The sequence below is a fragment of the Rhinolophus sinicus genome, chromosome 1 (assembly GCF_057876585.1).
Source record: "Rhinolophus sinicus isolate RSI-liver-muscle chromosome 1, RSI-T2T, whole genome shotgun sequence".
In the NCBI taxonomy this organism is placed as follows: domain Eukaryota; kingdom Metazoa; phylum Chordata; class Mammalia; order Chiroptera; family Rhinolophidae; genus Rhinolophus; species Rhinolophus sinicus.
The window spans coordinates 23,277,044-23,290,923 of record NC_142501.1 but is presented as its reverse complement, the minus strand read 5'-3'; the positions used below and the strand labels follow the sequence as shown (position 1 = coordinate 23,290,923).

Below are 13,880 nucleotides of genomic sequence, written 5' to 3'. Positions count from 1 at the left end.
ATCTGTTTTATTTTTAGTTTCTTTCCTTCTCTCTGACCACTTTAATTTAATTTTATCCTGTGGTTTCACTTCCATGAGTATAATAGATAGGACTCAGTGGCAAATTACTCCGGCTTTTGATCTAAAGTGGACAAGTCTGTTTGTTATGTAAGAACAGGAGAAGATGAGAAGAGAAAGATTTACCAAGCTGATTTTTTTTTTAAAAAGATCTTTTTAATACTTTTTGTAAATGCCTTAAGGATGAATTTTCCTTAGGCCTAAATTCTTTAAAATCTTAAGATTTTTTATTGCTCACTTAGAAACAAGATAAAAATCTTGATCAAAGGATGATTTCTACATCCTGATTGGAGAATTGAACTCCTCCAGTGACGTGTCGTCAGAGGACCTCACTGCTTGCCTGGAAGGTTCTCAGGCCATAATTACCTGCCTTGAAGAGCAAAATCATCATCATTTTCTTTCAAAGAATATTAGAGTACAGTATACATAACATATTAGGCTGGCCTCACAAATCAGCACAGCCCCACAGAGCCTGCAAGAAATTAGGTCAGGCCTGAAAGAAATCAGGCTGTGGTCCAATAGGCTTTTTAATCTTAAGTGGGAAATTAGGTTCACAGGGTGTTAGGGTCACTGTCTTTATTTATTTTTAAGTGTTACAAAACCAGTAACACTTTTCAGTGTTAGAGACCTATTTTTCTAAACCATGAAATATTTCTGGTCCTCCTTTTAGATAATTTTTGGTGTTGCATAATTTATAAAGAAAGCAGATTCCCTATTGGTTAGAAACTCATAATATAAACAAACAAACAAACAAACAAATCTGTTGCTCATAACATGAAAGGGAAAGAAGTACTTCCCTTGCCTCCAATTATTACCCTTGAGGCCTGTACTTTCCCCATCAGAAGTAAAAATCTCCTAAAATCCCCATTTAAAATGTGAAAGTATTTTGAGAGCTAACACTTTAAGTCACTAGTACGCATTAATGTTCAATAGTTAAGGTTGAGTAAAATGCTCATTAATTTAGAATATAGCGATAATTAAGATATGTTGGAAATACAAATGAATCAATATAAAGTAATCATTATAATTAGGCAGAAACATCATTTCCAGAGTTACAGACCTCAAGGTACAAACGGAGGGAAAACAATGAATCAGTTGCATGTACTTGATTTTTAAATTGCTTGACAGATAATTTTCTAATTTCAATTTGATTGCTAAGCTTAGTGTTTTGGAGACAGTCAATACAATCTACTCATTTTTATTTTTTTAAGATTTTATTGGGGAAGGGGAACAAGACTTTATAGGGGAACAGTGTGTACTTCCAGGTCTTTTTTCCAAGTCAAGTTGTTGTCGTTTCAATCTTAGTTGTGGAGGGCGCAGCTCAGCTCCAGGTCCAGTTGCCAGTTGCTAGTTGCAGGGAGCGCAGCCCACCATCACTTGCAGGACTCGAGGAATTGAACTGGCAACCTTGTGACAAACTACTCATTTTGAGCACAGGCTTTGGAGTCAGAAAGCTGAGACCTGGTCCATTACACAATGGTTTACCTTGGTCAAATGACTAAACCTCGGTAAGGTTTGATTTCTTAAATCAAATGGAGATACTAATAATATCCTAAATTGTGAAGCTCTTATGATGATTAAATGAGATAAATGACATTATGTTTCAAATGCTTAGAACAATGCCTGGCACATATTAACGATGATGATCATCATTATTAAGTGGTCAAAATTTAAAAAGGGCATAGTTTGAATTTGATTGTAAGTTGTGGGTCTCCTAGTCTCTGGCGCTCTGTCCGGAGCCTTCTCTCTATTCTCATCTCATATAGCAGTGCTAGTGAGAAGAGGGGAAAAAAAAAAAAAAAAAAAAAAAAAAACCCCGGCAAGAACATCACTCCCTTCCGGACCCCGTCCTTTCTTCCTTTGCCCTCCAGGGTCCGCTGTGTTTCCCCGAAAGCGCGCTGTACGCCTGGTTGCCGCGAGACCGTCGCCAGGCAACCGCGTGTCTATACACTGCGGGTCTGGCCCGGGGCTCGTCCACATGGCGGCTCAAGGCGCCTCCTTGACCTCGTCATCCAACGTGTCTGCCACATCGGTGTTGCCACCAGGATCGCCACCGACCCGGCCCTCGACCTCAACTGCAGTCTCCAAGTTGCCCCTGGAGTCGAGGGCAAGCTCTCTGAACCCACAACCTCGGTCCACGTGCCAGCAGGACTCCTTGCCTCTGGCCGTGTTTTATGGGCCTCTGGACGCCAAAAACCCGCTCCTGGCCTCGTTTGAGAAGGAGATAAAGGAGTTGCTAGGCTTTATGAAGAGAAAGAAGGCTTTAGAGATAACAGAGGAACAGAAGCATGAATTCCACCAGCGTTGGTAAGCGGAGGCAGGGCGCTGGGGCCAGGGCTGGCCGGAGAACTTCCGGGCAACTCTCAGGGCCGGGGGTGAGATGCCCCTGAGAATGCAGGCGGTGGACCCAGGACCTGGTCCTGGAGGTAAAAACAAAGTTTAAGAAGTGGAGAAGCTTCGCTATCACAATCCTAATTCCTGGTCAATGTTATATCTTGGCTTCCTGCTCGGGTCAAAATAAAAAGCAACACAGAAATGTTTCATAACTCACCATTCTTTCTGATTGTCTCCTAATTGCTACTCCATGCCAATACATTTTTGGCTCACTCACGGGTTTGCACAACTTTCCATTTTGTGGGTACAGTTTTGTGTATGGAGAAAAAGTAGTAACTTGGAGGTAATTTCGGTTCTTGAAAAAGTTCTTGATGCCATGAAGTATGTCCTTCTGTGAACATGGGCCTTTAATTCCTTTTTATACTGTTATTAGGATCATAATGACTTTTCCTTGATTTTGTGACTAATTTTGCACATCTGTTTGCCTTGGGGAGGTGGGGTTTTCACCATGTTATTATCCTGAATTGCAAATTCCCTGTTTTTAATGTCCTTTTCTGCTTGTTACCATCTTCCTTTGCCAGTCAAAATACATTGCAAACTGAACAGTTATAAATCTAAACAAGTGGCAGAGAATAGCAGAATAGTGAGTAGTTTCAACTTGTATTTTTTATTTATGCATTTCCTATGAAGAAATAGTTTTAACATATTTATTATTTATTCATGCATTTAACTATGTATTGAGCACCTACTATATATCAGACACCGTTCTAGGAACTAGGAAGACATCAGGTTAAAAAAAAGATACAAATATATATCCTCGTGGAACACAAAGTTTTGTGACTACAGATAGCTACTAAACCAATATGTAAGGAAATTATTTCACGAGGAGATAAGTGATAGAAAATTAGAGCAGGCATTGGGCGTAGAGGATATGGGATCGGTGTTGCAATTAAAAATGGGATGATAAGGAGGATGGTCAGGGAAAGTCAGGAAAAGTGGCCTTTGAGAAAGAGGAGGACATATAGTAGCCAGTGATGAGGATTTCTGTAGAAAGAGTTGGCCAAACAGGGAGAATGGCAAGTGCGAAGGTCCCAGGGTGGGATTGTGAGTGTGGGAAGAACAGGTTTCTGTCAGGAGTGAGGGAGGTTATGAGTTTAGTTTTTAGATATATTTTTAGATTGACATGTGATTCAATATTCATGCAGAGCTATTATGTAGGTAGTTGGACAGTTGAGTCTGGAAGTCAGAGGAGATATACCTTTGGGATTTACCAGCATATCAATAATATTTAAATCCTGATACTTGGTGGAATAGCTGAGGGAGTTAGTGTAGATGGAGAAGAGGGTCTAAGGATTGAACCCTGAGACACTCCAACATCACCTAGTGATGAAGGTAAGTAATTGGCAGAGACTAAGAAGGAGTGGCCAAGGAGGTAGGAGAAAACCAGTAAGTGTGTGTGTACTAGAAGCCAGGTAGAGAAAGTGTTTCAAGGAGGAAAGAATGATCGATCAACTGGGACAAATCCTGCTGATGGTCCAAATAAGATGAAAACTAAGAATTGACCAAGGAGAGTGCATTACATACCTAAGATATATATACCAGCCTTCCAGTTCAAACTACCACCATCTTGGATTTTCCCTGCAGCCACTGAGTCTCAAATCTATTCTTAACGTAGCAGTCAGAGTGATCTTTATAAATAAATCATCCACTCCCCTATCTAAAGACTTTCTATTGCTTTCCAAATAAAATTACGACTTCTTCTGGTGTCCTCCAGGGTCTGCGGGTATGGCCTTGCCTGCCTCACTAATCTCAGATCATCCCTCACTTCTCAGCATTTTCCAGGCAAACAGATCCTACTATTTCTCACCCCAAGGACTTTGTATGTGCTGCCTCCATTGTCTGAAATGTTCTTCCCTCAGCTTTTCAAATATTTGTTCCCTTCTCTTCTTTCAGGTCTTCGCCCAGTTGTTACCTCCTTAGAGTGGCCTTTCATATCTAATGCAGGTTCATTAATCACTTTATACTTTTTATTTGTTTTCTTGTGTGTTGGCTGTCTCCCCCATTAGAATGTAAGCTCCCTGTGTCTTTTGAATGATGTATCTCTTTTTCAATGCTCTGTTTCTAGCACCTACCCTTGGGGTTGGAACATAGTAAACATTCAATGAATATTTGGCATGGAAAAAATTCAAGGGTTATTGAAAAAATTCTAAAATTCAAGCATTCTGAATAATTGTAAATGTTCTATATGGGAAAGTAGACCTAGATCAATAGATGAGTACAGCATCTGTCCCATCTATAAACAGATTAGTAGAAAATCACAAATGTTAAGGATTGACATGGACCTTAGCAATCTAACCTCTCACACAATTTAGATATGTGTATATGTATGTATGTGTTTATGCAATAATTTTTATTGAGTGCCTACTATGTGTCAGGCATTTTCCTAGTCATGGGTTATACAGCGGTGCACAAAACAGATACAGGAATCTGCCCATGGAGCTTATAGTCTAGCAAGGGAGATAGGCTTTCAAATGAGTCATTAAGTCAACACAGATACAACAAGTGCAATGAAGGAAGATGTTACTGAGCACTTATGTGTACCAGGCATTATACTGGGTGCTGGGGATACAGCAGTGAACCAGATAAAAGCCCCTGCTCTGTTGGTACTTGTATTCTAGAGGAGGAAATGGACAATAAACATATTACATAAGTACATTTTATAGTGACCTAGAAAGTGATAAATGCTAGGGAGAAAAATAAAGAGAGGAGGGTTGTAGAGTGAGAGACAGGAGATTGCAATTTTCAATAAGCTGGTGTGAGTAGATGACACTTGAGCAGAGGCTTAAAGAGAATACAGAGGGAGCATTTCAAATGAATGGTGAGGGCGGTGACATTAAACTGAGATTAGAAGGATGCCTGGCAGTTTACCAGGCAAGGAGGGAAGATAAACGGAGCAAACATGTGGGAAGATCTTGGCAGGAAAGAGTCAGGGACTTTGGAGGAAAGGACAGAAGCCAGTTTAGCATAGTTTAGTGAGTGTGGGTGCAGTGGTATGAGATGCGATTAGAGGAGTAGGTAGGGCTTTGGAAGGTTTTAGAGGCCATTTATAGAGTTTGTGTTTAATCCAAATGCATGGAGAAGCTATTGGGTAGTTTTGGGCAGGGTATTCACCATATGTGATTTTTATTTTAAAATATTATTTTGGTGACCTTGTCCGAATGGAGCGAGAATGGCAATGTACAGAACAGTTAGGAATACAGGAGGTAACATATATTTGACAGATGGTTATCTTTTTAAATCCAAATATGTTTCTTTTTGTAACAAATTCATAGTATTTAAAATATAGATTTGACCACACCAGCAATGTCATTAAATATAGAGTGTGATAAATTTTTAAAAGGTATAAGCACATAATATTGAGATATTCTGTTTATATAATTACAATTTTCTATTTTAGAAAATTCTAACTATCTAGCAGCAGCTGTTATCAATCAGTAATCCAAACTACATTAACATTCTTTTCTTAAATGATGTATGTGATATAGTATATATTGTATTTTCCTTGTTTAATCATTATGTAAGCTGTTCCCAATGAGCAATCTTAGCTTGAACTTAAGGTTACTTAAAAAAAGAAAAGAAAACAAAAGAAAAGACAGTTATCTTATTATATAACCTTGATTGATTTAACAAAGCTGTTGTTTTTTTTTTTTTTTAATGAGTAACAAACCTAGACATCATTATCTCATCTGTAAGGTTTGGAAGAATTAACTCAACTACATAATTTAAGAATTCTAGCAAGTCTTGGTGAATTTTTTGGATTCATTATATTTATTCTAATACTGTGACATTTCATGAAGCAGCAAGTGAAACTGAAAAAAGGTAAAATAAGCCAAGCAATCAAAACACTTCTCCCTTTTTAAACTTCTTTGGGCTGTATTTGTCACACTAGTTATTTGGCATTGTTGGTTAGGACTTGGTACGTATATAGTGTATATAGTTTTCTACCGTAAGTAGTATTGTTCAGTCCATGAAGGCAGGCATACCCTCTCCCACCACTTCCTTTGTCATTCAACCAATATCCTCTAATTACCTGAATGAATTAATTGACATGTTTCTGTTGAGGTTTTTTTATGAATATCCCACCGTGTCCATCATAGATACTAGAGCCATCTCCAATCCTTAACTGTAGATTCCTGTCTGTCTTAGTCAGTGGAACAAATACCATAGGCTGGGTGGCTTAAACAATAGAAATTCATTTTCTCACAGTTCTGGAGGCTAGATATCCCAAGTCAAGGTCCGGCAGGGTCAGTTTCTGGTAAGAGCTCTCTTTGTGGCTCGCAGAGGCGTGCTTTGTCCTCTTACAGCCTTTCCTTTCAGGAAGCAGGGGGGGGAGGAGAGAATGGGAGTGAGCACTAGTGCTCTCTGGTGTCTCAGAAGGGCATTGATCTCAATGAACCAGGGCCCCACCCTATGACTTAATTTAACCTTATCTACTTTCTTAAGTGTCCTCCCCTCAAAATACAGCCACCCTGAGGGTTAGGGCTTCAGCAATGAACTTTGAGGAGACACACATTCATTCCATAATAGTGTCCTTATCTAGAAATTTATGAGGGAGGATTGGACAGCTGTTAAGGGAAATTTGAATTTTTCCTAGAGACATTTATAATTTCTGAGGGGGGGAGGGGTAAATGTTGACTAAATGAATGAACAAAATAAGCAATGATCTGCTACCCTTTGAAACTCTGATTAGAAACCACTTTGAGAATACTATATGCTTTATTTTTGTTGTACTTGGTAGAAGGAAACATAACCCTAAATAGACTGACTGGATATTTGAACTCTTGGACCCTTTACAAAAAAGAATAAAATCAGAACAAGGAATTTTTTTCCTATTTATTTATTCTTTCAACAAATATTTATCAAGTACTTACATATAGTAGATATTCACTACTCTTAGGGCTGGAAAATAATATAATTGAGGTCCTTGCCCTCAGTGAGTTTATATTACAGAGGATTGGAAGTTATATATATATATATACTTAGTTATATACTATGTACTAATTAGGAGCATGGATGCAGTAAGTCTCAGTTTCATCCATTCTATATTTGAAATATTGATATTTCATATCTCAGGGTTGTTTTGAAAATGAAATGAAAAAAAAATAAAGAGCATGTTGGCAAAAGATCTAGAACAGCCAACGTAATATTGAGGAGAACAACGTTGGAAGACAGACGCTGCCTGACTAAGATTTTTCTATAAAGCCACAGTAATCAAGTGAGTGTGTATTGGTAATAGAGTGGACAAATAGATTAAAGTAATGGAGCAGAGAGCTCAGAAATAGACCAACATAAATATAGTCAACTGATCTTTGAGAAAGGAGCAAAGGCAATACAATGGCATAAAGATAGTTACTTCAACAAATGGTACTGTAACAACTGGACATCCACGTGTAAAAAAAAATGAATCTAGACACAAACCTTACACCCTTCCCAAAAATTAACTCAAAATGGACCACAAACCTATAAATGCTATAAAACTCTTAGAAGATAACATAGAAAAATCTAGGTGACCTTGGGTTTGGCAGTGACTTTTTAGATATAACATCAAAGGCACAATCCAGGAAAGAAATAATTGATAAACTGGACTTCATTAAAATTAAAAATGTCTGCTCTCTGAAATATACTGTCAAGAGAAAGAAAGCCAAGCCACAGACTGGGAGAAAATATTTGCAAAAGACATATCTGGTAAACGACTGTTATCCAAACTACAAAGAACTCTTAAAACTCAACAGTAAGAAAACAACCTGATTGAAACAGTGGACTAAAGACCTCAACAGACATCTCACCAAAGAAGATACACAAATGGCATATAAACCTATGAAAAGATGTTCCACACCTCTATCATCAGGAAGATGCAAATGAAAACAACAGGCCTGTACCACTACACATTTATTAGAATGGCCAAATCTGGAACGCTGACAACACCAAATGCTGGTGAGGATATGGAACAAGAGGAACTCTCATTCATTGCTGGTAGGAATGCAAAATGGTATAGCTACTTTGGAAGACAGTTTGTTGGTATCTTACAAAACTAAGCATTCTCTTTGGTAAATTGTTCTCCTTGGTATTTACCCAAAGAAGTTATGTCCACACATAAATCTGTATATATGGATGTTTATAGCAGTTTTATTCAAATGAACAAAACTTGAAAGCAAACAAAATATCTTTCAGTAACTGAATGGATAAATAAACTGGTGTATCCAGACAATGGAATATTATTCAGTTCTAAAAGGAAATGAACTATCAAGCCATAAAAAAGGGGGGTGAATCTTAAATGCGTATTACTAAATGAAAGAAGCCAATCTGAAAAGGCTACGTACTGTATGATTCCAAGTACATGACATTTCGAAAAAGGCTAAACTGTGCAGTGACTAAAAAGAGCAGTGGTTAACTGGGATTGGGGGTGGAGAGGGAGGGATGAATATGCAGAGCACAAAGGTATTTTTAGGGCAGTGAAGCGACTGTGTCATACCGTAATGATGGATACATGTCAGTGTACATTTGTCCAAACCCATGATGTACAATGCCAAGAGTAAACCCTAGTGTAAACTCTGGGCACTGGGTGATCAGGATGGATCAGTGTAGCCTCATCCGTTGTCACAATTGTACTACTCTGGTGGGGGGTGTTGGTAATGGGGGTATACGGGGAATCTCTATACCTTTTGCTCAATTTTTCTGTGAACCTAAAACTGCTCTAAAAAAATAGTCTATTTTTAAAAACACATATAAAGAGCTTCAATCAGTGCTTGACATAAAAGAAGCAGAAATTTTAACTATAAGTGTATTTATTAATCATTAGACATGAACAATAAGGCACATTGGAAAGACTTAGCACAAGATACATTTTTAAGGGTTGCTTGCTAATTAATTGAGGTTTCGTGCTGACTTTGAAGATATCATTATATTTTGATTTTTACAGTGCCACCTCTTTGTTTAATATCTGGAACAAATATGCCCCCCGGCTGCCAGTTGCCTATTACCATGAAAAGCTTCTGAAGGTTGGAGATAGCCTTTGTGAAATGAAAGTAAGTGCCTCTGGAGGGAAAAAAAGCCTAAATGAAACTCATTTGGCTAATTATTATTATTATACTTTGGTTTGATACCATTCCTATTTTACATGATTTGATTGTTTTTCTTAGAAAAAATATAAATGAATACATCACATTTTAATGAGGCACAGTAACCAAAAAAGTGTTTGTTTTTTAATTTTGTATTACTAGTTGCTATTCTCCATAGGTGAGTGATTCCAGAACAGAAAGACAGCTGGCTGGGGATGGGCAGGAGCACAGCCCCGAGTTAACAGAGGGTGTGGTCGGCCCAACAGGAAATGTTGAGTCATCATGTTCCTACCTTATACAAAGGAGCCCAGGCAGCACTTCCTGTTGTTTTATTTGCATGGTTGGCTGACCCAGCCGACAACTCTCATGGCTTCTGGCCTTGCTGCTGCGTTGCTTGCTTCCCAGTGCCCTGTTTTAATGAATTTCGTCTCCTTCTTAATGTTTTGCCAAATGTAATTATAGCAGTCATTCCACACTTGCCCTGTTTCTGGCTCAGTATTGTATTCCAAACTGAGTTTGTCTCTATTTTTAATTCCATATCAATACCTAGGTCTTAGATTGCTGTGGACTCGTGGACTTGGTTTGGTAAGACCACACCATGGCTAAGTTTTAAATTAATGATAATGTAAGTGTTTCCCTTAAACTCTGGCGTAGGCCCAAGTTATTCCAAGTTAGGTATGAGTATTTGGCACATCTAGGATCTGTGGACTAAGAGTTATTTTATCCAAAGTGATTTTAGGTCAGATGTGGGCTGTATTCAGTGTCTTCTTAATCTTTGGTTTTTTAGCATCGTTTTCCTCCTCCATTTCTATTTGTTTTGGTTTGGGAGGAAAATTTACCAAATAAAGGATAAGATGTGGAGGAATTTTGGTAATTAAGAACTAAGATCTATTTTCTGCTGCCAAAATTAGATAACCACCTTAGCTTCATGTAATTGGACTGTGGTTCTTAGAAACTTGAAAATATAGAGTTTGGAAAAACTATAGGAAGAAAACAAAGATGAGCTCCCACTTGTAATCTGTATTCATATGAGGTGGAATGACAGCTTTGACAAGAATTAGAAGAGTGCCCCCTCTCCATTTTGATGCTTCTCCTCAATATAAGAAGCTGGTGACTGGGTTTGGGGAGTATCCAGGTAAGCTGAGTGGATGCTGGTGGAGGAAGGAGAAAGCAGCATGTTAGAAATTAATAAAAGCAAGTGGATGATGGGTAATGGCTAAGGTAGCGATATTTTAAAATTTGCTTAAAGGAACAACAACAAAAACATTTTAAATACTTTTCATAGTATTCATAAGAAAGTGGGCCGATAAAGGTATTTATAATCCTGAAAATGAACTGCTTACTTTGGTTCTAGAATCTCTTTATTTTTACTTTAGTTACAGTACAGATCATTTTGTTGACATATTCTTGTTTTGAACCGGGATTTGCATTCATTTTATAAATCAAATTAGAACAGAAAAGAATCAGAAAAGAATTAAGTGAACAATGACAAACAAGTCAATAGAAACAGAAACAAAACACATTTGACTGTGATGCCTCCCGAGGGGCTAGGTAACCTGAAAGGCAGTTCGCACTCAGGGCTGTTGCTTTTCCGGGAGACACAGTCACAGGGGAGGAAGCTGAGTAAGGGTTGCAACAGACATATTTCAGAGCCCTACTCACATCCACTGCCCTGAAACGCTTCAGATTAACTGTGCCTTATGGGCTACAGAAATGAGGCATGTGACTTTGTAATGGAAATATAAGCCTGAATTAGAACTAACAGAATCATAACTAACAATAGTTCTGACTTTTTTTGGTTTGCCCTGATGCAGCGTCAGAGACTTGACAAAAGAGAGGTTGAGTTAGCTCATCACCTGCATTTTTCTCTGCTCTCCTCCCTTCTCCTCCCTTCCCCTTTTTTCTCTTCTTCCCACCCCTCCCCCTCCTCCCCTTCCTTTTGCTCCCCTCCTGCCGCTCCCTCTTCCTTCCCTCCCCTCCTCCTCTCTTTGTCTCCCTCCCTCCCATTCTCTCCTTTCTTCTTCTTTTACTTTCTCCCTCTTTCTCTTTACTTGCACCCCCATCTTTCTTTCTCTCCCTGCCTCCTTCCTTCTTTCATCTTTCTCTCTCCTTCCTCCCCTCTTTCCCTCTTTTTCCCTCCCCCTCTCTCCCCTCCTTATCTCTTATTTCCTTCTTTTTTGGAGCTTAGGCGGTATCAGAGAAGCAAGGCTAGTTACACAACCAACTCATCTATCTCTCTGACTAAGTGGGTGGGTTACCATCAAATGGTGATGTTAAATTTTTTTGGATTTTAAGTAGTATATACAGGTATTACCACACGCAATAATACCCTAGTGAATATTTTCATCTTGGAGATCATAATGGTCTTATCTCACAATAGGCTTGTTTTGAGGAGAATTATGAAATAATGAGCATTAATTGCCTAGCACAGTGTCTGTCATAATAAGTATTTGGAAATGGTAGTGATAGTGGTAGTAATAATGTAACGGTGGTAGAAATAATAGTAATAGTAATAATCAAGGTTGATGCTATTAAGAATAACAAATATTATCTAATTTCAATAATGATATAATTTGATAATTATATTTAATATTAATATAATTTAATAGTAAAATTTTAATAAGCAAAGTGATATTTTGAAACTTTCATCAAGTGCTCTTATTATTTCAGGACTATAAATTGGCCCTTTTACAGTGCTATGGAAGATATCTTCAGCAGTTCAATATCAACTTTGATGAGAATCAAGTAGATGTACATCAATTCAAAACTGTCTTTTTTCCAAAAGGCTTTGGAGACAAAACTGCTGTGCATACAGTAAGATGAAAGTAGTAGCTAAAATAGCTACAATTTATGATGAACTATGCAATATATCCTATTGTTGACAGTCTTTCCTTTGTTTAGCATAGCATTTACTTGTGTGCTATAAGTTCCTTAATAAATGTTTTCAGTTCTGGATAAGAAAGTGAACTTATTAAACTTTGTAAAGATACTTTGGAGATTGTATCACTATAATCACTCATTCATCTAGCAGACAGTTATTGTTACAATAACTAATATTTGTAGAGTGGTTTTAGTTCACAGAGTACTTTGGAAAACATATTTGATCCCCACAGTAACTTTGTGAGTTAGATACTATTATTATCCCTATTTTACAAAAGAGAAAAAGAAAACTAATCACACAGTGTAACTAGCGGTCTGGAGTTCAAACACAGATCTTCTGATATAAAATTTTATGCTTTATTTTGAATTGTTATCTTGCAGCCTCATTACAGTCTTAAAGGGTAGGTATGATTATGCCTCTTCTACAGATGAAGAAACTGAGGCTTATTACAGACTAAGAAACCCATCCCACTTAAAACAGTCGGCAGAGTTGGTGTTTGAATGCTAATCAATCTGAATCCAAAGCTATGCTATTTCAAACTTGATTATTCAAGACCTTGGAAATATACAAGGTGTGATAAAAAAAATACGGTGAATGTTTAAATAAAAAAAAACTTATTAAAGTAAAAGACACGTTGCCATTAACCCCCCTCAAAATATGCCCCCTTGCTTGGAACACACTTATCCTATAAGTCTTGCCACTTTCTAAAGCAGTTCTGAAAGTCCTCTTTCATGAGTATCTTTAGTTGCACTGTCGTGGCTGCCTCAATGTCCTGAATCATTTTGCCTTTGGGGAAGAGCCAGAAGCCACATGGTGCCAGATCTGGTGAATAAGGTGGATGAGGACACATCATCAAGTTTTTATTTGGCAGAAATTGCTATATACCAGAAGTGATGGGTGACATGGAGCGTTGACATGATGGAGGATGATTTACGGCACGCTTTAAAGCACACGTTTCTCAACCATAGCTCACATCTGACTGACTGCACTGAACAAGTTGAAACTTGTCACACACTGTTACTAAGGTTCCACGTGCCGCTTCCCATATTGAAGATCCCTGCCTTTCCGTTGGATGGCACTCGGCAGCAGCTTTCACCATATTTTGTGATAGAAAAGCTCTGTGTCACACATCGCTTCTGGTGCAGCAATTTCTGTCAAAAACATTATGGTATGTCCTCATCCACCTTATTCACCAGATCTGGCACCATGTGGCTTCTGGCTCTTCCCCAAAGTCAAAATGACCATAAAAGGTAAATGCTTTGAATAGATTCAGGACATCACGACAGCACAGCTAAAGACATGAAAGAGGACTTCCAGAACTTCTTTAGGAAGTGGCAAGAATGGTGGCATGAGTGTATTTGAAGCGAGGTGGAGTATTTTAAGGGGGATTAATGGCAATGTGTCTTTTACTGTAATATTTTTTTAAAAATTGAAACATTTACCATATTATTTGATCACACCTGTACGTGGCTTAATTAGCAGAAAAATTT

The 13,880-nt window shown here is 38.0% G+C and overlaps 1 protein-coding gene across 1 annotated transcript in view; it reads left to right on the top strand.

Annotated features, from left to right (window-relative positions):
- Positions 1–1,971: 1,971 nt before the first annotated feature.
- Positions 1,972–13,880, top strand: part of CFAP54 (cilia and flagella associated protein 54) — a 252,362-nt gene continuing 240,453 nt past the window's right edge. The window contains exons 1-3 of the mRNA XM_019732067.3: positions 1,972–2,364; positions 9,371–9,476; positions 12,180–12,323. Of these exons, the coding sequence (XP_019587626.3) occupies positions 2,036–2,364; positions 9,371–9,476; positions 12,180–12,323 (579 nt within the window). The 5' untranslated portion in view covers positions 1,972–2,035. The remainder of the gene's footprint in view (positions 2,365–9,370; positions 9,477–12,179; positions 12,324–13,880) is intronic.